The 16279-nt window shown below is 41.9% G+C and overlaps 1 protein-coding gene across 1 annotated transcript in view; it reads right to left on the reverse strand.

Annotated features, from left to right (window-relative positions):
* ncoa3 (nuclear receptor coactivator 3) overlaps positions 1 to 16279 on the reverse strand; it is a 39678-nt gene that overhangs the window by 9487 nt on the left and 13912 nt on the right. The window contains 10 exon segments of the mRNA XM_030133855.1: positions 568 to 1088; positions 1194 to 1341; positions 1445 to 1588; positions 2537 to 2623; positions 2736 to 2927; positions 3050 to 3224; positions 3391 to 3491; positions 4643 to 4803; positions 5013 to 5117; positions 8725 to 8792. Coding sequence (XP_029989715.1) covers positions 568 to 1088; positions 1194 to 1341; positions 1445 to 1588; positions 2537 to 2623; positions 2736 to 2927; positions 3050 to 3224; positions 3391 to 3491; positions 4643 to 4803; positions 5013 to 5098 — 1615 coding nt within the window. The 5' untranslated portion in view covers positions 5099 to 5117; positions 8725 to 8792.

The following is a 16279-nucleotide window of genomic DNA, read 5'->3' on the forward strand; positions in this document are numbered from 1 at the left end:
CACAATCAGAAAATACAAAGTGTAACATGTTATTATCGACAGCTGCTTAGGCAGGATCCACTTTTCATAATGACATATAAATGTTCATCACAAATGTTGTGTTTTGCATCATTGTTTTAGCAAAGAATCAGTGGAACATTAGGGTTACTGAATGGTTCTTGTGCATTTGTCATAAAAACTCTCATTCCTCAGTAGCACCAAAACACTTGGAGGTTGTAGACGACTAACCAAATACTTTAGTGGCGACAGACTAAACAATCACTATCAACAGAGTTAAGTACACTCTACAAATGACCCATGATGCTTGATTCTCTGTTAAAAAAAAAAAAAAAAAAAAAAAGAAAAAAGTTCAATGGTACTTGCCCACATTTGAAATTATTAAGAGGTGTAGAAATCTTTAAGTGGTGCTATTATTGGACCACTGAAGGAATGGAGCTGCATACATTGTTAAGTTTTACATTATTTTGACAGATGAACAGGTTTATTTTATTTATCTACATCTAATAAACTTGCATGTTAACGCTCCTAAGACAGTTCCCAAACAGTATGGAAATTGTAGGTTCTTACCTCCAGGAGAGAAGGGGCTGGCGCCCATCTTGGGGCTTCCTCGGACTCTGGGTGAACCCATGACATTGTGCGGAGGGCCATTCATCCCTGGACTGGCCTGAGGAGGGCTGGTCATGCCCATTCCGTAGCCTCCACCTCCAGGTCCTCCAGCACCACCGTGGAACTGGCCCATCTGCTGATGCATGCTGTGGTGGCTCATCTGGTTCATCTGATTCATCTGGTTCATGGAGTTCATCGGATGCACGGAATTCATTTGATTCATCTGACCCATGTTGTTCATCTGATGCATAGAGTTAATTTGATTCATCTGATGCATAGGGTTCATCTGGTTCATGCGGTTGCCCCCTGTATATGGAGGTCCTCCTCTTGGTGGCATGTTGCCCTGTTCATTCATGCCGTAGCCCCTGTTCATACCCATGCCTCCTCCTGGACCCATGTTCATCTGTTGGTTCTGGTTGTTCACGCCAACGTTTTGAGGTCTCATGCCTCCAGCCGGGTTTCCACGATAACTGTTCTGCTCTCTGTAAAGATGCCCGGTAGAAAACATATCAGATCTTATTCACATCATGTTTGTACAGCTGGGTAACTTTGGTCTTGTTCATTCAGATTGACAGAAGCATGTGTACCTCTGTAGTAAGTGTGTAGAGAGGAAAGTGGGAGGTTCATTGGAGTTTGGGTTCCTGCAGAGGTCGCTCCTGGTCTGGGCTGTAACTGGGGTTCCATCAGAGAGGGAGAAGCGGTACAGAGGTGTCTCTGCATGACCACTGAGCAAAGCTGCAGCAAAACAAAGAGGCTTAATAGAAAAAATGAGCAGGAACCATGTATTCATCAGATCAGAGGAAGATGAAGACAGAGTCAGAGGTAAGACAGGACATACCGTCTTGATAGTGGCGTTTGTAGGACCATGGCTGTCCTTCGCTGCGATGGAGGAACATCTGCATGCAACGCCGAACCATGTCCTCCCAGCCTGGACGCATCGTTGTGTGAAGAGAGGCTTGTTGCTCAATTTCAATGAGTTTACCTACAATGGAAGATCCACATTAGAACCTAAACAGAGCATTAAGGCAAACTACGTTAAAGAGAGCAGTATTATTATATCAGTCCAAAATATTACTGGAAAACTCTGATTTTAATGTTGAGTTTTCAAAGGGGTAAGTCCACATTAATCAGTGCTTCACAAAACAGTAATTAGACACATTTTAGACAAAGGTCTTTACATGTTGATATGCCCAACAGCATGTAGAATGTGTAAAAACAATACAACACAGTGACTATGTTTTAAACACACATTATTTCAGCTTTAAGCCTTACACCTAGAATATTCCCAATAAGTTGTTTAAAAGGCTGATGAAACTTAAAATAACACTAATGTGTAATATGTGCAGCTTCTTGAAAAGGTTGGTGTTGCAATATTTGTGTCTGCACAGAAATCTGTTCATATCTGCATTATCTTTCATGTTTCAGATATTTTTGTTCAAACAACACCCCTTAAACTGCATTTGTTTTTCTGCATTAGAGCAAAAATTCCACAATTACTTTTCAGCACATTGTCATTGAAGTCATCTGAGAGGAAACAAGAATTCTACTGACATCTCTGGACTGGATAATTGACTTTGGACACACACATCTTTTCAGACAGACCGCCGATTAACAGCTCTAATTTCTAATTACATTTGATTAATGTTTCGTCAGCATTAACATCACTGATTTAATGGGTTTATTTAACATGGACACTTGGACAAAAAGTAGATCTTCTGTTTTACATGAAAAAGGCATTTTTAGGTGTAACTATTCAGACATTCATTTATACAGAGGAAAGAGCTGTGAAAAAGGTGCATTTTCAAAATCCCCTGATTTCGTCTCCTGTAGCTTTAAAACATACGAAGCTGTTTACATGACCTGCATCAAAATCTAAATACTGTGATGTTGGGAATAATAATGTGAGCATAACTGTAGTCAGACACCTTACCAGACAGTTCATGGCGAGTGCTAAACCTCTCTGTCCTCTCCACTGCAGTCACTCGTCTTGCCACACAGATCATACACGACTGCAAATCTGAACAGAGAGGACAGAGTTTTAAATGGTCAACAGGTGACATTTAAAGGTTCACAGTGTTTCCTTGTAGTTCCAATACTTTTGTATAAGTAAATGCACAGGACATTAGTACCTTCACCCTCCTCCATCATGGCCCTTGGCTGAGTTAAGGCGAAACACTGCATGGTCTCGTAGCGTTGGGCCCCAGGTCTTTCCTCTGACAATCCATGACCTTGACCATGAACAAAGTTCACCAGCATACGACAGTTGAAGGTGTGGCTCTTCTGCCGGAGTGCTTCTCCACCCCATGGTGCCCCATTTGGAGCTAAAAGATGGAGACAAAAAAACAGCACATTTAAACCGATGATCACTGATGGTCAGCATGTGTGTATTTACGGCCACATTTAAGTATGAGACACCTCCCACTCATCTAATCCAGTGTCTCACCGTTGGACTTGGGTAGGTTCTTATGAAACTCTTCTCTGTCCTCATCATGGATGATGTTGTACACACTTGTGTTGATGAGTTCCTCCTGCTTGTACTGCAGGTACTGGGTCACATTATCTGACACAAACACAATGCTGCCCTCTCGGTTCACCACGAACAGAAAACCATCCAGGGCCTAAGATCAGTAGGAGCACAATGAAGAAATAACATGTTGTAGTTACAAATTTGTGCATTTTGAAGGGATTCTTCACATGTGAGCAATGACAACAATGACTGTCCCAGCATATGGAAGGGCCAGTCCCCCCCACCCCCCCAGTGCATGTGCTTGGCCCCATCCTGACCTGTAGGAGCAGTGGTCCCAGATGGTCCTTGTCAATGACCCCTTGACCAGTAGAGGAAACATCCGCCTTCTGGACGTCATCATCAGTGCAAGAACTCTTTCCTGAAGACATCACAGACACCACATTAGTTTTATAAAACAGTCACATCAAACACTAGAATAAAAAAATTGCCCACATTTATGTAGAGTAAAAAACTGGGATGTGTATTTCACTCCATTTGCCCTAATCATATTTGTCATCTTAATTTAAAAGGTATCCAGACTGTGATTTTTTTCCATTGTCTTGAATAGCTGCTTCCTTAATAGATGCATCCATACAATTGGCCACCAGATGGCAGCATGACTCATGGATGCATGTCTGGCATGCCTTTCTATTTTTAAAATGAGCATGTGTCTGAGGCTTTGTTAGATACCACTCTATATAGCAGGTTAATCTGTGTGCAAGAGACACCAGGCAAGCTGAGAAATAGTACGGCACTAGATTTACTGCCATTTAAACCAAACTATCTGCAGGAGAAAACCCATCTGAAAGAGCAGTGACTGGCATAAAAAGCAGACAGCCAACAAACTGTTTGCCAAGAGGAAAGATCTGTAAATAGGGGGAGGAAATATGTATGTACAAAAAAACAGAGAGAAAAAAGAAAGGAAAAAAAGAGGCCCTCCATCGTTCTCATCCTGTAACTATAGCAACCTAGCTGCACAACGCCGGGGCCAGCAATAGCCAGCTGTGACCCTCTGGGTAGATTCCAATATGATTGCTCTCTCTCTCAGTTACCCACTTAACCTCACAGATCTAATCACTACCAAGCTAAAACGGGTGAAATAAAATATCCTCCTTTGCGTATCCAATCATGTTGGATCTGTAAAATAATTGAAAAATGGCCTGGGGAGAGGAGCGACCCTCTGTAAGGTCTGATTTCTTAGTCACTACCACCATTAGTCTCCCAGAGTGAAACAGGGGTTGGCATTAACAGATACACACTGTTACTGACAGCCTTGAGCCATGACCACCAAGGATTGGGCTCAATTACTGGTGTTCATTTACCCCCAGCAATACAAACAGCCCAACTGGATGTGAGTGTGGAGCAGCCTGGCCATGAACCAAACATCCTACTTCATCACTAGCATCATCTATCCTACAGCAGGCACTTGAGAAGATTCAGGCTAACTGTTTCCTGTTCAATCTCACAGTACCGCTTTAGAAAATAAACAGAAGTGTGCAGGTGGGAGTGCCGCTGGTACAGAGGAGGTACCTTGCTCTTTGATTTGTCTGATCTGCCTCACAGTCTCCTTCAGGATGGCACATTTGTCAGGTTTCACGTTGAAGCTGTCGATGTTAGAGAGGTTCGCCGAGATGAGCTCAGCCAGCTCCTCGATGTACTTGCTCTCCTGTTCCCTCCGACGCTTGTCACACCTGCCGGGGCACCAAGGGGATTAGACGTGTTTCCATGACAACTTCACCTCCACATACCCTGGCCGTATGGCCTGCATATGGACAGGGCTCAGACACAGTTGAACCAGAGGTATAGGGATGCAGGCGTGCGCTTGCTCATGTCCATCAAACACATCAGCAGAAGGTGGATTAATCATCAGACGTCACTTAAGAGAAGCTCCTGTACTTACCCTAAGCCCGGCGTATCACAGGTGGACAGTTTACGCTTACGGTCGGAGCACAACGGCTCCAACGAGTTGTCTGGAACGCCACTCATCTTCAGCACATATCAGCACCTAAAAACACAAATACCCATCACATGTACAGGGAATGCAACATGATTGGTAACAGAGTCTGCTCTTCTAGGTTCATATATGTGGTGAAATTTAATCAAAAGATAAGTGTGGATTTGCTTCAGCCTCCTGCACTCAGAAGCCCTTGAGATATTAGTATGAAGTTATGACAAAAACAACAAAATCCTCAAGACTGACATTCATAAGTGCGGTTATAAATGAAGTGACGTCCAGAGGAGAGTAGATTGTAGATTCCTACAGATTTATGGGGCATACTATCCAGTTAGTACAGCAGCCTCAGTGCTTGGAGAGAGTGAAATCTCATCTGTTCCACTGTGAGGAGCGACTGATGATGATGTAGTGATTTGGAGCCTCAGGGGAGATGGGTCATCCTGCGTTCAGCCAGCCTGCCCGCTACAACGATACCACACTGAGCAGCGGCAGAAACACACGTACACACTGTGCACATAGAGCGCTTCCAGTCCATGTTCATGCTCAGGCACGTCTCTACATGGTCTGGAAGTTCTAGGAGCTACTGTCCCGGCAAAGAACAAATTCAATCTGTTTTTTTTTTTTTTGTCTAAATGTGTGAGACAGGACAAGTAAAATACTCCTAGAGCTCAGCTTTGTGGAACTCCAAGTAGCCCTCTTCTGCATTTTCCATTCTGGACTATATCTGTTCTTTCTTCCTGTAGGTTTCGACTGCAGTTTGTGCCATACTACCCTCGAACAACTCCCCCTTTTTCTCCCCCCTCCCTCCCTCCTTCCATGGGTGTAGCAGTACTGGGGACCCTGCTCTTGTTTTCTTGCTCTGGCACTGCCCTGTATCTGACCCCTTCAGAGTTCACGTTAAAGGAAATCACCGTCGTTCACCTTAAAGGTCAAAGCTCTTTTCTACTCCCACCCAGAAGCGCACACACTAAACTCCTCTATTGGAAGATGATCACTGACTCAGTGGCTGCATGTGTGGATGTGTAAGTGCACAGATAAACCAGCACTCTCAAAACACAGTGATCTCATTCCAGAGTGGAAAAGTGTAGAACGGATGGGAGCCATTATGCAACTGCAGCTCTGTAAAAGCAGGCTAGGACATGCAGATCAGTCCCCCTCTACCACCACTGCTGTTGATCAGAGAACACCCGGTCGGAGACACACACTCTGTGCCATAAATCTGTATGGCATGCTTCTTGTCTGTCCACCTTTCAGCACCCTCTCTCTAAATCTGCCCATCTTGCTCTGGTTGTGACTCTCTGCCCTCCCTTCTCTCTCTCTTCCTTCCTTCCTGGTTTCTGTCCTAAAGCTCACCTCTGCAGCAGTGGAGAAAGATGACATCAGCCCTCAGTCAGCCGTACATCCTGAAGCGGACAAACAGCAGAGCTGGGGCTGCTGCAAGGCTTTCAGAGAAACACTGGTCACTGGTGCTTATAACCCAAGTTTCTGAATAAAATGGAAATGCAGTTTTCCCCTCAAGCTTAGTTCCATACAACTGAAGATAACAGTTGATGTTTTCAATAGACTTGAACACCTGGGACACTTGTCTTTAATAAACCCATCAGTCTGCTCCTGCTGGAACCCAAACAGGATTGAAACAGGGTTGTACAAAATTCAGAACTGAATTAACAGTGATCTCTAAATTCCAATTCCTTTCTTGAATTTGAATTGAGATTACAAACAGGACATGGAATTGCATTTCAAATTAAAATTGCAGGAAGTAGAATTGGAATTCCATGAAATTCATGATACATAATTTAGGTAAATTTAACAATGAGGCTTTACAGTATATATTATATATGATTACAACATGAATTTAATACAGATATTATTGTATGGACTGTATGTACACAATACTTTATTATAGTCAATAGGCCTTCTTTTAATTTTTTTTTTAACCACAAATTAACATTGAAAACATACTCTATAAAACAGATCATTAAAATTATAACTAGAAAAGCACTCTGAGAGCGCAGACCTCTGCCAAGGCAGATCAGTGCCCCCCCCCCCCCCTCAAATCACCACCAAAATTTAATCATTTGTTTCTTGTGCCAGTATCAACTTTTCCTGAAATTTTCATCCAAATCCGTCAATAACTTTTTGAGTTATCTTGGACACGGACAGACAGACAGACAGACAAACAAACCAATGCCGGCAAAAACATAACCTCCTTGGCAACGATCATAACTTTCAAATTGCGCAAAATGATAGGACAGCACTTTATTTCCCAGAATACCTTGCTGTATCCAAGTCTTCAAAATGGTTGTCCAAACATTTAGGAGTTGACTCTAGTGAAATAAGCTCATTGAGACTCAGAGCTGGTTTGTACTTTTGACTTTTGTAATTACAGTAATATGCAGAATGATAACAGTCGTAAAAGGGCGTCTGTGTTCGTTCATTTTGGACAACGCCTCAGTGACAAAACATTTGAGGAACTGTTGACCATTAGATACAACAACGTTACCCTGTCAAGTACTTTAATAAATGATAAGTACATTGACCAAAACACTGTTTCATTTGATGACTTTGAAGTGAAGATATTTCTAATTATTCCACATTAAGTTTCTGTATTCTGAATGTTAGTGTCTGTACTTCTATTTGGAAGAAAAAAGTCTGTTCAAAATATCACATTCTCACTGAGATGTGAGAAGAATGAATTTATCTGAACTGAATTCAGTTCCACTTCCTGTAATTCCTAGTCCAATTCAATTCAACATCCTGTAGGGCGGAGTCTATTCAAATTCAAATTCATTTTTTGAAATCAATTAAATTCTGAATTTTGTACAACCCTGGTGTGAAAGTTGGACTGATTTCTGAAAGACACCCAAACGGACACCGGTCTGACAGCAGAATGAAAGTACCAGCCCACCTCAGTCACAGATGAGTGTCAACAGGCCCGGCAGAGCGCCACTGCCCTGAACCAGCTGCATTTGACATGAAATCTGCTCATGGACACGATGAGATGATGAGATGTGCACGAAGAGGCAAGAACAGACACAGCAGCTGCACAAGACCCAACGGTAAAGCAGTCTGAAATAAAAGAGGCTCAACCTGGGCTGAATGGTCCAGCTGGAATTCGTGTGCATCTGTGTGTGTGTGTGTGTGTGTGTGTGTGTGTGTGTATTAGGGATGTAACGATTACCAGTATAATGATAAACCGCAGTAAAATTCCCAACGGTTGGTATTACCGTTTAAATTCTAATTATCATGATAACTGTTTGATTACTGCACTTTCAACACAAACTTCATATGGAAAATGGTCAAACAGTGTCCATAAGGTTCCATCTTTAATGCACATTTGTATGTTTGATGTTTACATGTTAATATTTGAATGTTTCTGCAACAGAAAATACATTGTGCCTATTATTTTACTTGGGGGGGGGGGGTTTGTTTCTTTTTTTTTTTCAAAATACAACTTGGTTAAATTATTTCAGGCTGTGTGTAAGACAAAAACTTTTTGAACATTTTGAGCACATTTCAACAATACCGTGATAATAATAACCGTGATAATTTTGGTCACAATAACTGTGATATGAAATTTTCACACCATTACATCCATAGTGTGTATGTATGTGTGTGTGTGTGTGTTTGTGTGTCCCCACATACCCCACATGCTCACCTCGGCCAATACAAGCCCCAGTTAAGCTCCATTCAGGGTCTAGTGCAGCTTCAGTATCTCAACATCTCCTGAAAGCAGACAGAGCAAATAAAAGGTCACAAACTCCACATTTACATGTTTTAAAATAACATTTCACCACTTTTCATAAATATAGCATGAGGATTTTTATATGTTTTGTTTTCACTAAAATTCATGGGAAAACTGATGTGTAAAAGTGCACAGGAAGCCACAGAAGATAGCATCCTGTTTGTGTCCTCCCTCGCCCGTTCCACTGCGTCATCACTTCCCTTTCCTGGAAACTCATCCACCCTATTTACATATTCTGTTTATTAGGCGGGTTCCCTGTCATCCTGGTTCCTGCTCATGCCTTCTGTGGTTGGTGGTAACAAGTAGATATTCACTGATGAGCAGAGGGTGATCCCAAACTGATTAAGGTCAGAAAATGTCTGCAAAAATAAACTTTAGAAATAACCTAAATGCACCCGACTATGAAAACAGCTCTGTAGTCAGTGTTTCATATGTGTTACTTTTTTCTTTTTTTTTAAATAATGTTTATACTTACTGAAAAAAAGGACATATGCTGGTAAACATCCTGTGAAGAACCTCATCTCATACATAATTGCACTAAAGAAGGCAAAGTGGGGTTTTGGATATGCTTCATCAAAAATAGAGCTGGTGGCTGATGTCTGTGCACTTTTGTGACGTCAAAACAGCACTTACAGTAACACAGCTAGAAAATTCCTTGAACTAGCGTGGCATTTTTTTTCTGCCAAAGTTTTCTATCGAGCTGTGACATGAGTCATGAGGTCACCACTCAAATTCAGAAAAAGTCTGGTCCTTAGTGTTTATGCAAAAACTGCTCTTTAAACTTCTGACCATTAGCAACATAATTCTGCTGTCACATGTCATTTCATTCATGATTAATGACAACAGTTTTTAAAGAGACAAAATGTGTAACTTAGATGCAAGTTAAAAAAGGTTTGGTGCTGTTCTCTAATGACATGTTAAATCGATAGTCAGGATTTTAAAATGATACCCCAGAACTGGTTCAACTTGTTCACTGTCATTATTCATGCATCGACTCAAAGTCATCATGGCTGCACACAGGCGGTAGTTTGCAGCCTGGTACATGCTCTTCCCCTGGGCTGTGTGTGTGTGTGTGTGTGTGTGTGCATGTGGTGTGTGTGCGTGTGTGTGTGTGTGTGTATATGTGTGTGTGTGTGTGTGTGTGTGTGTGAGACGGAGATTCTCCACCACAGACCACTGATCACATCAGTCCTAAACGCAGAGCTGCTACTGAGCTAATGCTGCAGCTGAATTATTTAACACTCAGGAAGAGAGAAAAGCAGCTTCTTTCTGTCAACTCTCCAAAAAACATATAGTTTTTAATCATTTCAGTTGAATTTTACCAATAACAAAATAATTTAAACACAAACAACATAAAGAAGTCCCTATACATTATCCTAAAGTGCATTAAGACTTCAAGAAAATGGTCAAATGTGTTTTCAATGTTTGACAAAACCAGTACGTATGGACAATGACCACATATGTACAAGAAACTTCAGAAAGTTGAAAGCAGGAATTCAAAGCAGGAAAAGCTTGAGATTGTAATGATACAGATGGAGGCCAGTGGAGGAGGAGTCAAAGCAGATTGAGTGGAATAAAGGAGGGGGGGGAGGGGGAGGGGAGATGCAGTACACAGAGCTAAACAGTGTGGGAATCCTTTCCAATATGCCGACACTGATACCAATGGTTTTGACATTGATACGAGGTCCTGAACTGAACTGTTTTCATCACATTAACTAGTGTGTTGACCCGTTTGGATCCACTGGTTCTACATGTGCTAGTTTTTATGCTGTTGTGTATTCGTACATGCTGTACCACATTTGTCCAGCAGTCACCGCCAACGTGTTTTAGTCATAGAAACGTGATTCTAAAGGTGCAGATACACCAACCCTATTTTCGTCGGTCAGTCGTCATCGGTCAGTCTGCTGAGGTCAGTGGCATGAGTCTGTTTGGTGTGTTCGGTTCGATCGGCCATCGTTAATTCTGTCTCCAGTCTTTATGGCCGATTCAACATGTGTAATCGTCCACTACCCGTGGTTTAGTCGGACCCGTCTGATTGGTGGAGGGACAGGCCTGGACTAGTGAATCAGTGAAGGAGAAGTTTCCATGTGAATCCAGCTCTGCCAACGTACTTTACACTATTACTGTCTTCTATAATAGTCCATTCACTACTCAGATCGGATCTGAATGAGTGACAGTCAGTGTTGACTATGGACTTCATTCATTCCATCAAGTCAACACTGTTAGCATTGTTAGCACAGTGCGCTTTCTCCTTAGTTTTCACCTACGACATCTTTCTTCTTCAACTAATAGAAGCCCTAGAGCTGATAACACCAGTATCTTCTTATTACGAACCATCTGTTCAACAAGTACAACACCACCAACCCTCCTGGACTACTGAACACTGACAACAACAACAACAACCCTTCTGGACTACTGAACACTGACAACAACAACAACCACCCTTCTGGACTACTGAACACTGACAACAACACCAACTCTTCTGGACTACTCAACACTGACAACACCACCAGCCCTTCTGGACTACTGAACACTGACAACAATACCAACCTTTCTGGACTACTCAACACTAACAACACCACCAACCCTTCTGGACTACTGAACACTGACAACACCAATCCTTCTGGACTACTGAACACTGACAACAACACCAACCCTTCTGCACTACTAAACACTAACAACACCACCGACCTTTTTTAGACTACTCAACACTCTGACAACAACACAACAACACCAACCCTTCTGCACTACTAAACACAGACAACAACACCAACCCTTCTGGACTACTCAACACTGACGACAACACCAACCCTTCTGGACTCCTCAACACTCTGACAACAATGACCGATAACGGTGAGCTCTGGGTTTACACAGATATTCTGTCATTTCCAGTTTTATGTCTTGCACAAGCGCAGAACATACGCTGAAGTCAGTAGTCGATTTGGGTTGCTCTTCATGCTTTTTTGACCGTGTCGGGGAGACAGGAGCCGACTGATATTTGGGCTACCTTTACTGGAGACAATTGGTAGTCGGGTTGGCGTGTCTTCGCCTTAAGGCTATTGTATTCAAAATTACTAATATCTCCCAAAATATTGGTCCTATCAACTTACTGTTTTCACTAGTCTGTTTATTGAACAAAAACGCATAAGTATGACAAACTGTAGCAGTCAGCTCTGTACGGACAGGGACACACACACACACACACACACACAAACACACACCACTTGACTTTTATAATATAGATACACATACAGTTAGTAAATATGTTCTGATCATTTCCAACTTCTCCAAAATGTTTCTCATCAGTGCACAGCATTAATAATAAAACCCTAAAAGTATGCTTATGGAACAAAAATAGTGCATTGTGCAAATTTGTCATGCGAAGTACAGTGCTTAATTTAAGTTGGTTTCATCATCCAAAGCTTTTACTGCAAGTTATCCATTAAAACAAAAAAAGGGAATGCTGAGGAAACTTTCTTGAACTTACCACAGACTAAATGGGCCACCAGCATAGAACATTGTATGTAGTTTTGTCAATACACCTGCTGCAGGGCTGGTATATGTCTTCCAATGCTTTATGCTCCCAGTAATAATGGGGGAAAAAAAACAAGGCTTTCGTGAAGAACGACTGCAGGAAGTTTTTGCAAAAGAGCTACTAAGTCCATTTACATCAGGTGAGGGGTGCAATATTTCAGCACTTCATGCTGTTTTGTTGAATTTCATATGAATACATGTGATGTTACATTTAGAATTAAGACACTTTAGCGCAGGGCGTCAAACTCATTGTCTTTCAGGGACCACATTCAGCCCAATTTGTGTGCAAGTGGGCGAGACCAGTAAAATAATAGCATAATAATAATGATAACTCCAAATGTTTCTCTTTGTTTTAGTGCAAAAAAAGCCTTAAATTCTGAAAACATTTACTAACTATCCTTTCACAAAAAAGATATGAACAACTTGAAAAAATTGACATTTCTAAGGAAAAAAAAGTGCAATTATAATATTATTACACTTAGGCTATAACTTAGCATTTATACATGTGCATTACAGGTTGGATCTACAACAAGCAGAATATTGTTAAAATTTGGAGGAGTTTGGAACTAAAAAAGAAAAATTCCAATAATATTACATCTCAGCTTATTAACAACATACAGACCACAGTGGATCTACAAATGCACAAAACATTTAATAACAGGCAGAATATTGGTACAATGACACTTCATTTAAGACATTTCAGGTTGTTCATATTTGTTCATGTTATTCACATTTTATGGTTAAAGGATAATTTGTGAATGTTAATATTTTCATAATATAACATTATTTCACATTTTCACATAAAACCAAGAACACTTGAAGTCGTCATTATTTATAGGTTGTTACAGTACCCGATTATTTTACTTGAGATCTCAATTCGACAAGTTGGATGAGTTCGACACCCTCGACTGTTAATGTCTTCAGTGTAAGTTTTGCACTTTGTAAATTTGTCCCACAGGCTGGATTGGATCCTTTGGTAGGCCAGTTTTGGCCTGCAGGCCACATGTTTGACACCCCTGCTTTAGAGACTCAAACTTGTGTCAGTTGTGATTGACTGGACGGTTCTGAGTGTGGAAGTACTCTTCTATATACTGTTATGACATTAAAGAACACAACTGATATAGTACATTAGATTAGATGAAATGTCATTGACTCCACAAACATAACAGTCCAGTCACTGATACTGAACTACGGTAGAAAATGGTAAGATTTGTGTTCTTGACATTGTGTCTTAAAGCTTCACTATACAACAGTTCAGCATCAAAGGGCAAAAATTTTTCATAATTACCATTCAGCATACTGTAGTTGAAGGGGTCTTACTGGAAACGAGACAACTGCACCTACTCTTTAGTCTGTTTACAGGCCAGAGAAGGTCTACCCTGAGTCTGGAACCAATCAGAGGTAGGGAGATCAAGTATGACGCTGGCTGCTGATTAGTGTTAATATTGCTTGGTCTGCAGAGTCACTGAAAGAACATGACACCTCCCATAATCATGAAGTTTTGTAGGAGTGTGATCAAATATCCATATGGCGAACTATTGCGATATTTAATCTTATGATGGATTATTGATGCGCTCTTGCCGTATATCTTTTTTTTAAAATTATTAACCAAATATAGCTGTTGTAAACTTCTTTCATGGTTCCTCCTTAGTGAGTCCAGTCACCATTGTACATGTCCTCCAGGGGGCACTCCTCACACCAGTGGATGAAAATGGGGCTGAACTCACAGAAGAAGAAAAACTAACAGAGTATTCCACCTGGCACTGTTCAGAGCCTGTCCACACCACAACCACATTATGTCAATCCACTACAGTTTACTATGGTTTGGTCCTTTGGTCACGTGACACCGGCGTTGTCAGTGCCTGAAATGGTACTTTTGGAGAAAAGGTCCCAGAGCGTAAACATGTCCCAGCTCTGTCCTGGTGTTGGCGTATGGATAGGACCAACACCACTGTATGGAAACCATGACGCCATAGTGCCATGTGACCAGAAGAAGAAAACCCCAGACGAAACCTCCTGCACATGCTCAGTGCATTTTTCTGTGGTTTGAGTGTATCCTGCCATAGGCTCTGTCTGTGTTTGTGTACAGCGCCACATATAGGTGTGGCATACGTATTACACCGTTTAACCCAGTTTGACCGTTTCCACCTGGATGCAGATATTTATGGAAGCCATACGTGTATGGATGGCAAACTATTAGAATCCACTAAAGACAAATACCAGGGGCGTTGTTGTCTGGATGAAGCGTCAGTGATTGTACATCTGGTCAGAGGTGATGACAGGAAGTGAACGGTCAGTGAAGGATCCTGCTTCCTCATGTTTTCACTGAAACTCAAGCCTGGTGCATTTGTTTCCAGGGTCTCAACCAGAGACTCCACCCACTCCGTCTGCCTGTTCCCCTACAGACTTTATGCTGAGGAGATTACCGAGGTGAACCTGATCCTGAAATGACATTACATTTTTCTAATACTAGAGACGTTTGACACAGAGACATTTGGCTAAAAGTCAGAACAGCAGCAGCGTCAGTCAGTCAGGTCCAAAATAGCGAGGAGGACATTCCAGCTCAGCCTGAAATAAAAAGCCTGCAATCTGAGCTCCCTGAGACAATGAGTGGCAGACCCAACAATAAACACCGGCCCACCCAAAACAAAGATCAGACAAACTGGGGCACGCACACTGGCAATTACCGGCCCACCTCCCAAAAACCCACCCAACACTCATGCACCCCAACTGTCCATATGATAAAGAAAGAGAGAGATTAAAAGGTTCAAGATTTAAAGTTTAGGGGGAAGGGGGGTATAATACAGTGCTTCTTTCTTTTTAAAGCATGGCAAACGTGACTTCTCTCTCTCACACAAACACAGAGACACACAAGGGAGGAAAGGTAATAAAGCAACAAAAGGTGTCCACTAGAGTTTGAGACATCAAGTGCAAAAAGGAAACAAAAGGACAGAATGACTTCCTGTTTTTCTTCAAAGACCTTCTCCACCTCCTGCCAAGCATACAACCAGCTGCACACTGGGTTTGGAGCAATAAGAGCTCACACCAACTGGAACCTCAACACTGTCTTTGTCGTATCTAAGAAGTGACAAGTCCCGTGTCATTGTGGAGTTTGGAGTTCAGCATATTCTGAATCCATGTGAGAAGTGTCATCACAGAACTGAAAAAGGTTTCTGGTTAACATTACAGAAACTATTCTGCACTGACACACGGTGTTTCAAGAATGTACTTCCTTTAATATGTAAAAAAAATGTGATCTTATCTGTGTAAGATGTCTGTTATGAGTCACCTGTTGTGTTTTTACCTGAATTTGGGATCTCAGTATTAGACTAGGAGCATTGTCAGGCCCAGTTAACAACACTAAACACATTAGATCAGGGATCAAAGATCACACAAAAGTATTTCCGCTCTCCTGAGGTGGTTTTGGAGTCGTTTGGATATAGAAGTATAGTGTACCAGTGTACTGTAAACCCATGTAATTGATTTGTCCCTGTTCATGTGGTCCTGGAGGTTTTGTCCTGTTCATGTGGTCCTGGTGGTTTTGTCCTGTTCATGTGGTACCGGTGGTTCTGCTCAGTCCAATCGTCTCCCCTATGACCCTGTACTCAGAACAGGTAGTTCTAGTTTGTTCAGGCCAATAGACACTGGCTTTAGTGGAGGAACTGATTCCCCAGGGCAGGACAAGTCTGGGGACACCAGAGGTTCAAGAACATCACACAGTTCAGTAAACGGTACTCGGGTCACTGGGAAATTCTGGATCCACAACTGGTTGGTGAATTCCTGCTGTCCAACTCTGTCCCATAAATCCATAGTGCATGTCCATAAATGCAGACTTTTCCTTGGGCCGATTCTGCGTTCCCTTCTTCTGTGGTTGAAGACAGTCAGTGCAACAGAAGTCAATGAACCGACACTACAGTGGCAACACCGTGGAGGT

The sequence above is a fragment of the Sphaeramia orbicularis genome, chromosome 5 (assembly GCF_902148855.1).
Source record: "Sphaeramia orbicularis chromosome 5, fSphaOr1.1, whole genome shotgun sequence".
Classification (NCBI taxonomy): Eukaryota; Metazoa; Chordata; class Actinopteri; order Kurtiformes; family Apogonidae; genus Sphaeramia; species Sphaeramia orbicularis.